Source organism: Ascaphus truei, chromosome 8 (genome assembly GCF_040206685.1).
Source record: "Ascaphus truei isolate aAscTru1 chromosome 8, aAscTru1.hap1, whole genome shotgun sequence".
Classification (NCBI taxonomy): domain Eukaryota; kingdom Metazoa; phylum Chordata; class Amphibia; order Anura; family Ascaphidae; genus Ascaphus; species Ascaphus truei.
Genome location: NC_134490.1, coordinates 5,978,538 through 5,989,976, shown reverse-complemented (window position 1 = coordinate 5,989,976; position 11,439 = coordinate 5,978,538). Strand labels below are relative to the sequence as shown.

The 11,439-nt window shown below is 48.4% G+C and overlaps 1 protein-coding gene across 1 annotated transcript in view; it reads left to right on the top strand.

Moving 5' to 3' along the window:
- The window catches only part of ZCCHC24 (zinc finger CCHC-type containing 24), a 64,924-nt gene extending 54,955 nt beyond the window's left edge, over positions 1-9,969 (top strand). Inside the window, exons 2-3 of the mRNA XM_075610253.1 lie at positions 9,415-9,615; positions 9,964-9,969. Coding sequence (XP_075466368.1) covers positions 9,415-9,615; positions 9,964-9,969 — 207 coding nt within the window. The remainder of the gene's footprint in view (positions 1-9,414; positions 9,616-9,963) is intronic.
- Positions 9,970-11,439: the final 1,470 nt, after the last annotated feature.

Genomic DNA, 11,439 nt, shown 5'->3' with positions numbered 1-11,439 from the left:
TTAAAGGAGAAATCATTGTTTGTTTATAAATCAGTTCGGTGGCACTAGATCATACTTACTGCGTTTCTTTTCTCGCTTTCCAACTCGTATGCCATTTTTTCTGTGGTTTAATGTACCGAGCATCCTTTGGTTTCTATAGCACACCTCTTGTGAGCCCTGTCATCTTCGCCAGCAGTGTATCAGATTTAGGCAACAAATTATCACAAACATGAACGTGTTGCAGTGTTCCCAGCAGGAGACTGTGGCTGAGGTAAAAGCTGTAACAATAGACAAATTGTTACCCGTTGTAATATATGGTTATATTGTAGTTGTTGCGTTCCACTGACTTGCAGAATTGATCATAGTCATCCATAAAGTGAACCCAGTGAGTCTGATCTTCGCCGCCTGATCGCGTGAGAGCGAAACGATCGGCAGCTTATGCAATCAAATGCCGCATATATACAAATGAAACAAAATCCAACCAGGAATGAAACTTGTGACTAACTCACACTTCTTAAAAACAAAAACAAGACCATTATGTAAAATAACTGTTAAAACTTCTAATGTTTTCATAGTGGCCAAATGCCTTGGAAGCCTTCTCTGATATTTACTTCATATCTTTAATGATGAGACTTTTGTAAGCTCTTGTATGGAGAGTCAAGTTTACACGTGAAACAACTGTCCTTTTTCTCTTTGTTTTGTTATTGTTTTGGGTAAAATAATTATGCTGCCATGATCAGCCAAACAGAAAAAGGTGATTATGATTAAAGCTGCAGTTCAGTCTTTTTTTTTTTTTTTAAATGTATTTTTTTACTTCAATAGTTTCATGTGGGCAATCTCTAATTACCTAAAGAACTGTATAGCTGCAGGTCAATTCGTTCTCCATGTATTGATAGGTCGAAATTTGGTGACATAATTAGTGAAGGGATCTGTTTATATTCTGCTTGTCTGTCAGTGGAAGCTCATGAATATTCATGAGCACTCCTGCACTGACATGTGCTAGAGGGAGGGCAGGGCTGACAAAGGGGTGTGCCAGGGCTTGTGACAGGACATGAAGGGACAGTGCCTTAGCAAATAGCTGTTAAAATAGAATACAAGAAAATTGGTCTTTCAGAGTTGTTTTTTTAAAAACAGAAAATGCTAAAAGTATTTTTTCTTACTACAGAACTGATTTATTAAAAAAAACACACATGCAGGATATTGACTGAACTGCAGCTTTAATATTAACAGGGAGGTGAGTTATAAATACACAGGACAGAAAAAAAAAGAAAGTACAGTATACATTTTTCACATGAAATAGTTCAAAAGAAAACATTTTCACTTTACTAACATTTATAAGTTTTAGGTTTTTTGTTGTTGTCTAGTATTGATAGGGTTAATGCTCCAGTCAGATTATCCAAGTTCGTTTTTGCCGTGAGCTATAATAATAATAATGATGATAGCATGTTCTTGTATTACGCTGCTACATAGCGCTTTACAGAGAAATTTTGCAGGCACAGGTCCCTGCCCCGTGGAGCTTACAATCAATGTTTTTGGTGCCTGAGGCACAGGGAGATAAGGTGACTTGCCCAAGGTCACAAGGAGCCGACACCAGGAATTCAAACTCAGTGCCAGTCAGTGTCTTTACTCACTGAGCCGCTCCTTCTCTCAGCACGTGTGCTGCACGTGAGCTGAACGTATACCATTGTATAGATTCATTATCCTCATACACCAGCTAATCAAAAGTGGTCCAGTGATTTTCAGCCTGTGTTCCGTGGAACCCTGAGGTCCCCTGGAAAAACGTGATAAAGACGGGGATATAGAAATACACCTATAGAAATGTTCAAAAATATGAACCCTTGCCCAGCAATAGTATTTCTGTGTGCAGAGAATAAGTGGAAAGGGGATTGCACAAAGTCACAATACATTTTAAAGGTTCAATACTGATCCTGATTTAACTTTTACATCTCAGGCCCGTATGCACTAAAGCAAGGGTGCTCAACTCCAGTCCTCAAGACCCAACTACAGGTCAGGTTTTCAAGATATCTCTGCTTCAGCATAGGTGGCTCAATCAGTCCCTGCTTCAGCACAGATGGCCCAACCAGAGGCTCAGTCTTTCACAGAGCCTCTGATTGAGCCACCTGTGCTGACGCTGGGATATCCTGAAACCCTGGCCTGTTGGTGAGGGCTTGAGGATTGGAATTGAGCATCCCTGCTCTAAAGGGTACTAAGCTTTAGCACAACTTAATTAATGGGAATTAGGATGTGCTAACGCTTAGCCCCTTTAGTGAATAATGACCACCATTTTTACCAAATCGGCAAATTCAAACCAAGGCTGGATCATTTATTTATTTACTAGAGATTCGCTTCCCTGCACTTTTGATCGAACTTTTGTGCGAAAAATTGTCGGAAACGTAGATTGGCCAGAATGGTTCAAAACGTGAATTTTCGCCTTTTAAAGTGGGAAAATCGAACCCTCACCCCCCAGACATATATCCGTATTTGAAAATTCAAGTTGCCACAAACTTTTGTATCAAAGCGAACTTCTTTGCTGACTGGAAATAGCTGATATTCTCCAAGTTCGACTGAGCGAGCGAAAGGTTCTCCCGTTTCTAATGATTATCACGGTGCAGCCCGGCAGTCAGTGGGCTGGGCTGGGATTCACACGTTTGCAGTGAGAAGGTACTGTACATCTACCCTAACGGTAGCCAGACCCCAAAATGACTTGTTGCCCCCTGACGGTCTTAAAAATGTTTCCTTGAGGTTATAGATGGAACCCACACTAGTCTGCCTGTCTCTGCAGCCCCCCTGAACGGGGAGCTGGTATTTCAGAATGCGCTTTAAATAGACCAACGCAAGCTCTGCATCCCAATCGCCTGCTATTTCAAGCTGAGACGAGCCCTGCAAATGAATGCATGGGGAGGGATAGATATGGACAGAGTTATTTCCAGATCTCTGCGCAAAGCTGAGGTTGCGTGCTGTCTCTTAACCCCCCCCTCCTCCCTCCCTGGGTGCCATAGGGTCCCACAGAGCTGTGTGCCTCTTTTCACTCTGTAAAGGTGGCTGAGGTCAGCCCGTGATGACCTGTCGGGGACACACTCCTGGAGGGTGAGGATGGCTACTCTATGAATGGCCCAGCTTGTCTCTTCTACAGTGCCCATGTTGTGTGCAGAGCTCGTGGGAGAAGAAAGTCCTCTGGTTTGTGCTCAATGTGCTGGTATCCTGCAAAGCAACAACACGGAAACATCAAACCCCTCCAAGACAGAAGCTCAAAGCCTCTTCTAAGGACACGGTTACCTGACTTTAAAAATAAAATGCTCTTAACAACATTACCTAAGCCCAGGGCTGAACTTTGACCTGTCCGAGGCCCTGGGCGATGTCAAGTTTAAGATTCCCCAAACATTAGAAATAGATTTATTACTCTGGCTGAGGGGACCATTGAAAATATAAACCTGACACTGAAATGAATGAAGGTGTTATACTAGCGTTGTTATACACAGAGATAGGCGTTATACTAGCGTTGTTATACACAGAGATAGGCGTTATACTAGCGTTGTTATACCCAGAGGTGACACACAAGCCCTTTATCCCCTGTACCCAATTTTCCAACTTTATCTGTCCATGAAATGTCTATGAATTACCTGTATGACCCTGTTCTTTTATCGTAACCGTGTATTTTTTATAACTCTGTGCCCAGGACATACTTGAAAACGAGAGGTATCTCTCAATGTATTACTCCCTGGTAACACATTTTTATAAATAAATTATAAATAAATGACGGTGTGAAGATAAAATCCACAGTGTTTGCACGTCACATTAATTTCAATATTAAAACAGTTTATGTCGGGATTTTTGGAGAGCAAAGTCATTGCTGACGTCGTCAAAGGATAAGCCACGAAATGTGTCATTTTCGATGCACGTGATGCTTAGGGCCATATTTGAACGTAAATGTCCATATTTATAGAGCATCTTTTCCCCCAATATCTTGTTTATTTATCATCCGAAAGTTTGAAATGCATGCGTTTGTTTCTATGTTTGAGGCCCCTCATACTGTGAGACCCTGAGCTGTAGCTTAGTTGGCTTATGGGTAAGTCCGGCACTGCTTAAACCTGACACCTGGATCTGGATCCACATAAGCCACTCCAGATTTGTAACCCTTTATTGACATCTGCGTAACGTTGTAACGCAGTGACGGGCTCCTCCTGTACAAGGCCGCGAGATAATGATCACACATTTCCTAATCAGTGTGGTACACAATTGTTCTATTTTGTCGATTATTTTTGAGACAGACGTATTCCACACCCCCCAAAAAATGCTTTGCCTTGATTACTGCAAAGTTGTATTCCTCTCTGCATTGTCTCTCAGGTAGATATGAGATCCTAACGGGCACTGTGGCCATATTTACTAAAATGCGCTATTCCATAACACTTAAAACTCACCTCTTAAATGAAGCATCCCAATAGCCCGGACTCCTGGCTACTGTCCCACACCCACAGTCGCTCCTACCAACCATCGCGGCCAAGCACTGCCATCTACTGCACTTACCCCCTCACCTGCTGTCTCTGTAAGTCTGCCATCATACCACTTAGATTGTAAGCTCTCCGGGGCAGGGATTTCCTTTCCTATTGTCTGACTTTACTGCGCTTATTGTATTATATATAATTCTCTGTACTGTGTTGTCTTTGTAAAGCGCTGAGTACACGGTGGGAGCTATATAAATAAAGCTATACATACGTAACAGGCATTGGTGCCTAAATGTACAAATAAAGACGTAAAGATGCATTTCATTGCTGGCACATAAGCTCCACCCGCGTACGCCATGCAGCTAATACAAAACAATGGACGCTCGTCCCCCTGGCGCGTTGTGTGTGTCGCCTGCGCCGCGCGCGCTGCAGTAAGAACGGCTGCTACATGGGTATGTTTGGTTAGAGGTTCGGCGTGTCACTTACAGTACTTTCTGTATCTGCTGTTTAATTCCTGTGTAAAACTCGCGTTGCCACGTCCCGTTATTGCTATGGCGTTGCCACGTCCCGTTATTGCTATGGCGTTGCCACGTCCCGTTATTGCTATCGCGTTGCCACGTCCCGTTATTGCTATCGCATTGCCACGTCCCGTTATTGCTATCGCGTTGCCACGTCCCGTTATTGCTATCGCGTTGCCACGTCCCGTTATTGCTATCGCGTTGCCACGTCCCGTTATTGCTATCGCGTTGCCACGTCCCGTTATTGCTATCGCGTTGCCACGTCCCGTTATTGCTATCGCGTTGCCACGTCCCGTTATTGCTATCGCGTTGCCACGTCCCGTTATTGCTATCGCGTTGCCACGTCCCGTTATTGCTATGGCGTTGCCACGTCCCGTTATTGCTATCGCGTTGCCGCCGTCCTGTTGCTGTTGTGGCATTGCCACCGTCGCGTTGCCGCCATCGCCTTTCCCCCGTTCTGTTGCTGTTGTGGCGTGCCGCCGGCGTGTGGCCGCCATCGCATTGCTGCCGTCCTTTGCCTATTACCATTGGGTTGCCGTCGTGGCATTGCGGCCGTCCCGTTGCCGCCCTCCTGTTGCCGTCATCGTGTTCTCGCCGTCACCTTACCGCTGTCCTGTTGCCGCCGTCGCCTTACCGCCGTTGCATTGCCGATGTCGCGTTGCCACCATCCCGTTTCCGCCGTCACCTTATCGCTGTCGCGTTGCCGCCAACCCGTCATTGCTGTACCATTGTTGCTCTTGTGTTGCCGCCGTCACGTTGCTGCTCTTGTGTTGGTGCCGTCGCGTTGCTGCTCTTGTGTTGCCGCCGTCGCGTTGCTGCTCTTGTGTTGCCGCCGTCGCGTTGCTGCTCTTGTGTTGCCGCCGTCGCGTTGCTGCTCTTGTGTTGCCGCCGTCGCGTTGCTGCTCTTGTGTTGGCGCCGTCGCGTTGCTGCTCTTGTGTTGGCGCTGTCGCGTTGCTGCTCTTGTGTTACCGCCGTCGCGTTGCCGCCGTTGCTTTGCATCGCCAACTTTTGTGTTTTTGTTATACATTTTCCTACTTTTTTTATGTTTACCGCTTCGGTTTCGGCTTTCTGTAATGGCAGTGTCAGGGTTAACGCAGCGTGGGTTGTGCGCTGTCGGGCTTTCTGTAATGGCAGTGTCAGGGTTAACGCAGCGTGGGTTGTGCGCTGTCGGGCTTTCTGTAATGGCAGTGTCAGGGTTAACGCAGCGTGGGTTGTGCGCTGTCGGGCTTTCTGTAATGGCAGTGTCAGGGTTAACGCAGCGTGGGTTGTGCGCTGTCGGGCTTTCTGTAATGGCAGTGTCAGGGTTAACGCAGCGTGGGTTGTGCTCTGTCGGTCTTTCTGTAATGGCAGTGTCAGGGTTAACGCAGCGTGGGTTGTGCGCTGTCGGGCTTTCTGTAATGGCAGTGTCAGGGTTAACGCAGCGTGGGTTGTGCGCTGTCGGGCTTTCTGTAATGGCAGTGTCAGGGTTAACGCAGCGTGGGTTGTGCGCTGTCTGGCTTTCTGTAATGGCAGTGTCAGGGTTAACGCAGCGTGGGTTGTGCTCTTTCGGGCTTTCTGTAATGGCAGTGTCAGGGTTAACGCAGCGTGGGTTGTGCTCTGTCGGGCTTTCTGTAATGGCAGTGTCAGGGTTAACGCAGCGTGGGTTGTGCGCTGTCGGGCTTTCTGTAATGGCAGTGTCAGGGTTAACGCAGCGTGGGTTGTGCTCTGTCGGGCTTTCTGTAATGGCAGTGTCAGGGTTAACGCAGCGTGGGTTGTGCGCTGTCGGGCTTTCCGTAATGGCAGTGTCAGGGTTAACGCAGCGTGGGTTGTGCGCTGTCGGGCTTTCTGTAATGGCAGTGTCAGGGTTAACGCAGCGTGGGTTGTGCGCTGTCGGGCTTTCTGTAATGGCAGTGTCAGGGTTAACGCAGCGGGGGTTGTGCTCTGTCGGGCTTTCTGTAATGGCAGTGTCAGGGTTAACGCAGCGTGGGTTGTGCGCTGTCGGGCTTTCTGTAATGGCAGTGTCAGGGTTAACGCAGCGTGGGTTGTGCGCTGTCGGGCTTTCTGTAATGGCAGTGTCAGGGTTAACGCAGCGTGGGTTGTGCTCTGTCGGCTTTCTGTAATGGCAGTGTCAGGGTTAACGCAGCGTGGGTTGTGCTCTGTCGGGCTTTCTGTAATGGCAGTGTCAGGGTTAACGCAGCGTGGGTTGTGCTCTGTCGGGCTTTCTGTAATGGCAGTGTCAGGGTTAACGCAGCGGGGGTTGTGCTCTGTCGGGCTTTCTGTAATGGCAGTGTCAGGGTTAACGCAGCGTGGGTTGTGCTCTGTCGCCTGCGTAGACGCAATCATTTTTATAGTCATTAGGACTTCCTGGTTTAAAGGTACAATCCGTAGTAGCTAGCAACATTGTGTAAGAAACTTAGCGATTTAATTGCCTCCCTTAAAGCGGCAATCAACTCCAAACCGCGGTCTCAAACCTCCTGGGCACCGCCCGGTCGGTGTAAGGTTCCCACGATATCAACGCTTTATTTATTTTTCCGTAAGGTTTGAGGGAACCAGTCCCAGAATCAGGGCTCAATTACACCATAACATCAGTGTAATAATGTTCACTTCCCATTGGGAATCAGCTATAATCAGAGCTATGTGAGACTTTCTTGAAACCTGTTTGTCTAAACTCCAGTCAGAAAAAACAATGCATAGGTGTCTATGGGGTGGTGACAGACCTATATATATACCATAATGGACATGCCTACCCTCCCCATAAAACAGCCTGCAAAACTAACATGACAATATGGAGTGAACAGGTAAGTACTCACGGTACAGCAGCTTGTCCCTGGGTGATGCGTGCCTCACGTCAGCAAGGTAGGTTGAATGGATGTCCCAAAAGGTCCAAAACGGAGCACAGCAGTAGCAAGGAGTGGGGCCACAAACCAGAAAAAGGCGTTAAAAAATAGTTTATTCCATAACAAGTGAGGGGTATAGGGTAACTCTGACGCGTTTCGGGAACAAGTCCTTTTGTCAAAGAGTGACAAAAACGCGTCGGAGTTCCCGAAACGCGTCAGAGTTACCCTGTACCCCTCACTTGTTATGGAATAAACTATTTTTTAACCCCTTTTCTGGTTTGTGGCCCCACTCCTTGCTACTGCTGTGCTCCGTTTTGGACCTTTTGGGACATCCATTCAACCTTATTTATTTTTCCTTTTGTTTTTTTTTTTTAGTGTATGACACAAAATGAGTGTTTTCTCCGCAACCAGAGGGTCCCTGGAAGTCTGGGGGCCATGGACCAGCTCCAGGGAACCCCTTGGTTCAGGTAATTAAAGCGTCCCCACCTCAGGGTGACTGACACAGAAGAAGAAGCTGGTGGTCCATGGATACTAACGTCCTTCCCACTGCAGGATGGGAGACAGAAAGATAGAATGAACAAATCGTGCATGGATTCTGTCCCTTCCACCGCCGGGTGACAGTGACAGAGAGGCAAAAGAAACTAATGGTAGTTAGCGTCTACCCCTCTCACCGCAGGGTGACAGTGACACAGGCGGAAGGAATCTTTTTTTGTCCCACAGTCAATGTCTCCGACATGGACACAATGGCCCATTGAATTTGGCTCTACATGCTGGGTGACAGTGACACAGAGAGCAGAAGAGGTCCTGCAACTCACTGTCCACTTTCAGGGTGGACACTATTTATCTGTACTGTACATTTCAGTGGAATTAAATAATTGTGCAATGTTCTGCCAGTTGTTATGTCAGCTCATGTTTAATTCTTTGCCTCCCAAAAGTTGCATCATTTGCCAAACACAGGGCGGGTTCATCAAATGTCTCTAAACATTTTCCACCGTTGGGGGGAAAAAAACAGCCCCAGTTACGTGCAGTACTCTCATTTAACTCTGATTTATTCAACAAGAGCACTAATGTCTCATTACTGTTAATTGGGGGGGTAAATAAAATGGAAATGGGATGTGATCTGATGAAATATTAAGGCCGAACGTTGACCTCCCTGGTTGTGAAACTCAGCCACAAAATAAAATCATATGAAACAAACTGGAATAAGTAGGAAGATTGGCGTTGTGATCTTTTGTGCACCCTGGAGGCACTGACTCCAATGGCCATGTGGATCTCTTCTGATACAGGAGGAAGCGTAAACATGTCCGTCAGTTTAGGTCAGGCGTGGCCAACTCCAGTGGTCAAGGGCCACCAACAGGTCAGGTTTTCATGATATCCCTGCTTCAGCACAGGTGGCTCAGTTGAACTGCACCACCTAAGCTGAAGCAGGGATGTCCTAAAACCTGACCTGTTGGTGGTCCTTGAGGACGGGAGTTGGCCACCCCTGGTTTGCGTGATAATTTACGTAAGTGCATTTCTAACGGCACGCTTGTTACCCGGTCTCACTTGTTTTAGTCTCAGTATCTAGAATAAATAAGGAGGATTCGATGTTGTTTATCTGTTGTAAATCTTTCTGTAACCTCACTTGCAAGTCTAAACTGTGCTCCTCTCCACCGCAGGCCCTGGGCAGCAGCCTCTACAAGAGCGTGTCCCCCTACGGATCCCTAAATAACATTGTGGACGGACTGAGTTCTCTCACTGAACATTTCTCGGAAATCTCGCTCTCCTCTGAGAGCAGAAAACCCAGCAAGAGGCCCCCTCCAAACTACCTGTGTCACCTCTGCTTCAACAAAGGGCACTACATTAAGGACTGCCCACAGGTAAGACGTACATCTTCTGTCTGCGGCACTTGTTCAGTTTGCTGCCTTCCATGTGCGGAAGAAGGTTCCAGTCCCGTGTGTTTGAATGGATACAGAATCATCGCTCGTTGTGTGACACATAACTGTGAAAGCTGCTTTCTAACGAACCCCCGAAGTGACCACTGCTGCTTTTCCTGGCAGCTTCTCGTTCTTTGTCTGTTTCACGGGATAAGACCCCCCCCCCCTCCCCACCTCCTCTGTGAGCGACATGGGGATCGTGTGGAGATTTGGTTTTCAATTCATTTTGAATCTGGTTTTGAGCGGCTCCTCATCCATTGTCTATATCATTGGGTTGTTTCTCTTGTATAGCGCTGACACTGTACGCAGCACGTACCATTTTCTGCAGGCACTAGGGCATGTGTAGCCGATTCCAGTCCTCAAAAGCCACCAACAGTTCAGGTTTTCACGATATCCCTGCTACAGCACAGGTGGTGCAGTCTTCGACTTGGTTGAGCCACCTGTGCTGAAGCAGGGATATCCTGAACACCTGACCTGTTGGTAGCTCTTAAGGACTGGAGTTGGTTACCCATGCACTAGTACTGTCCCGCAGAGCTCATAATCTATGTTTTGGTGCCTGTGGCACAGGGAGATAAAGGGACTTGTTGCCCAAGGTCACAACGAGCCGACACCGGGAATAGAACCAGGCTCCCCTGCTTCACGCGCTGTGTCACTGTTATCAGAGGCAGTGTCTGTACTCACTGCGCTGCTCCTTCTCCCAGGCTCCCCTGCTTCCCGCGTGGTGTCCCTGTTATCAGAGGCAGTGTCTGTACTCACTGCGCTGCTCCTTCTCCCAGGCTCCCCTGCTTCACGCGCTGTGTCACTGTTATCAGAGGCAGTGTCTGTACTCACTGCGCTGCTCCTTCTCCCAGGCTCCCCTGCTTCCCACGCTGTGTCACTGTTATCAGAGGCAGTGTCTGTACTCACTGCGCTGCTCCTTCTCCCAGGATCCCCTGCTTCACGCGCTGTGTCACTGTTATCAGAGGCAGTGTCTGTACTCACTGCGCTGCTCCTTCTCCCAGGCTCCCCTGCTTCCCGCGCTGTGTCACTGTTATCAGAGGCAGTGTCTGTACTCACTGCGCTGCTCCTTCTCCCAGGCTCCCCTGCTTCACGCGCTGTGTCACTGTTATCAGAGGCAGTGTCTGTACTCACTGCGCTGCTCCCTCTCCCAGGCTCCCCTGCTTCACGCGCTGTGTCACTGTTATCAGAGGCAGTGTCTGTACTCACTGCGCTGCTCCTTCTCCCAGGCTCCCCTGCTTCCCGCGCTGTGTCCCTGTTATCAGAGGCAGTGTCTGTACTCACTGCGCTGCTCCTTCTCCCAGGCTCCCCTGCCTCCCGCGCTGTGTCACTGTTATCAGAGGCAGTGTCTGTACTCACTGCGCTGCTCCTTCTCCCAGGCTCCCCTGCTTCCCGCGCTGTGTCCCTGTTATCAGAGGCAGCGTCTGTACTCACTGCACTGCTCCTTCTCCCAGGCTCCCCTGCTTCACGCGCTGTGTCACTGTTATCAGAGGCAGTGTCTGTACTCACTGCGCTGCTCCTTCTCCCAGGCTCCCCTGCTTCACGCGCTGTGTCACTGTTATCAGAGGCAGTGTCTGTACTCACTGCGCTGCTCCTTCTCCCAGGCTCCCCTGCAGCAATCTCAGTGTCAGTCAGTGTCTGTACTCACTGCGCTGCTCCTTCTCCCAGGCTTCCCTGCTTCCCGCGCTGTGTCACTGTTATCAGAGGCAGTGTCTGTACTCACTGCGCTGCTCCTTCTCCCAGGCTCCCCTGCTTCCCGCGCTGTGTCAC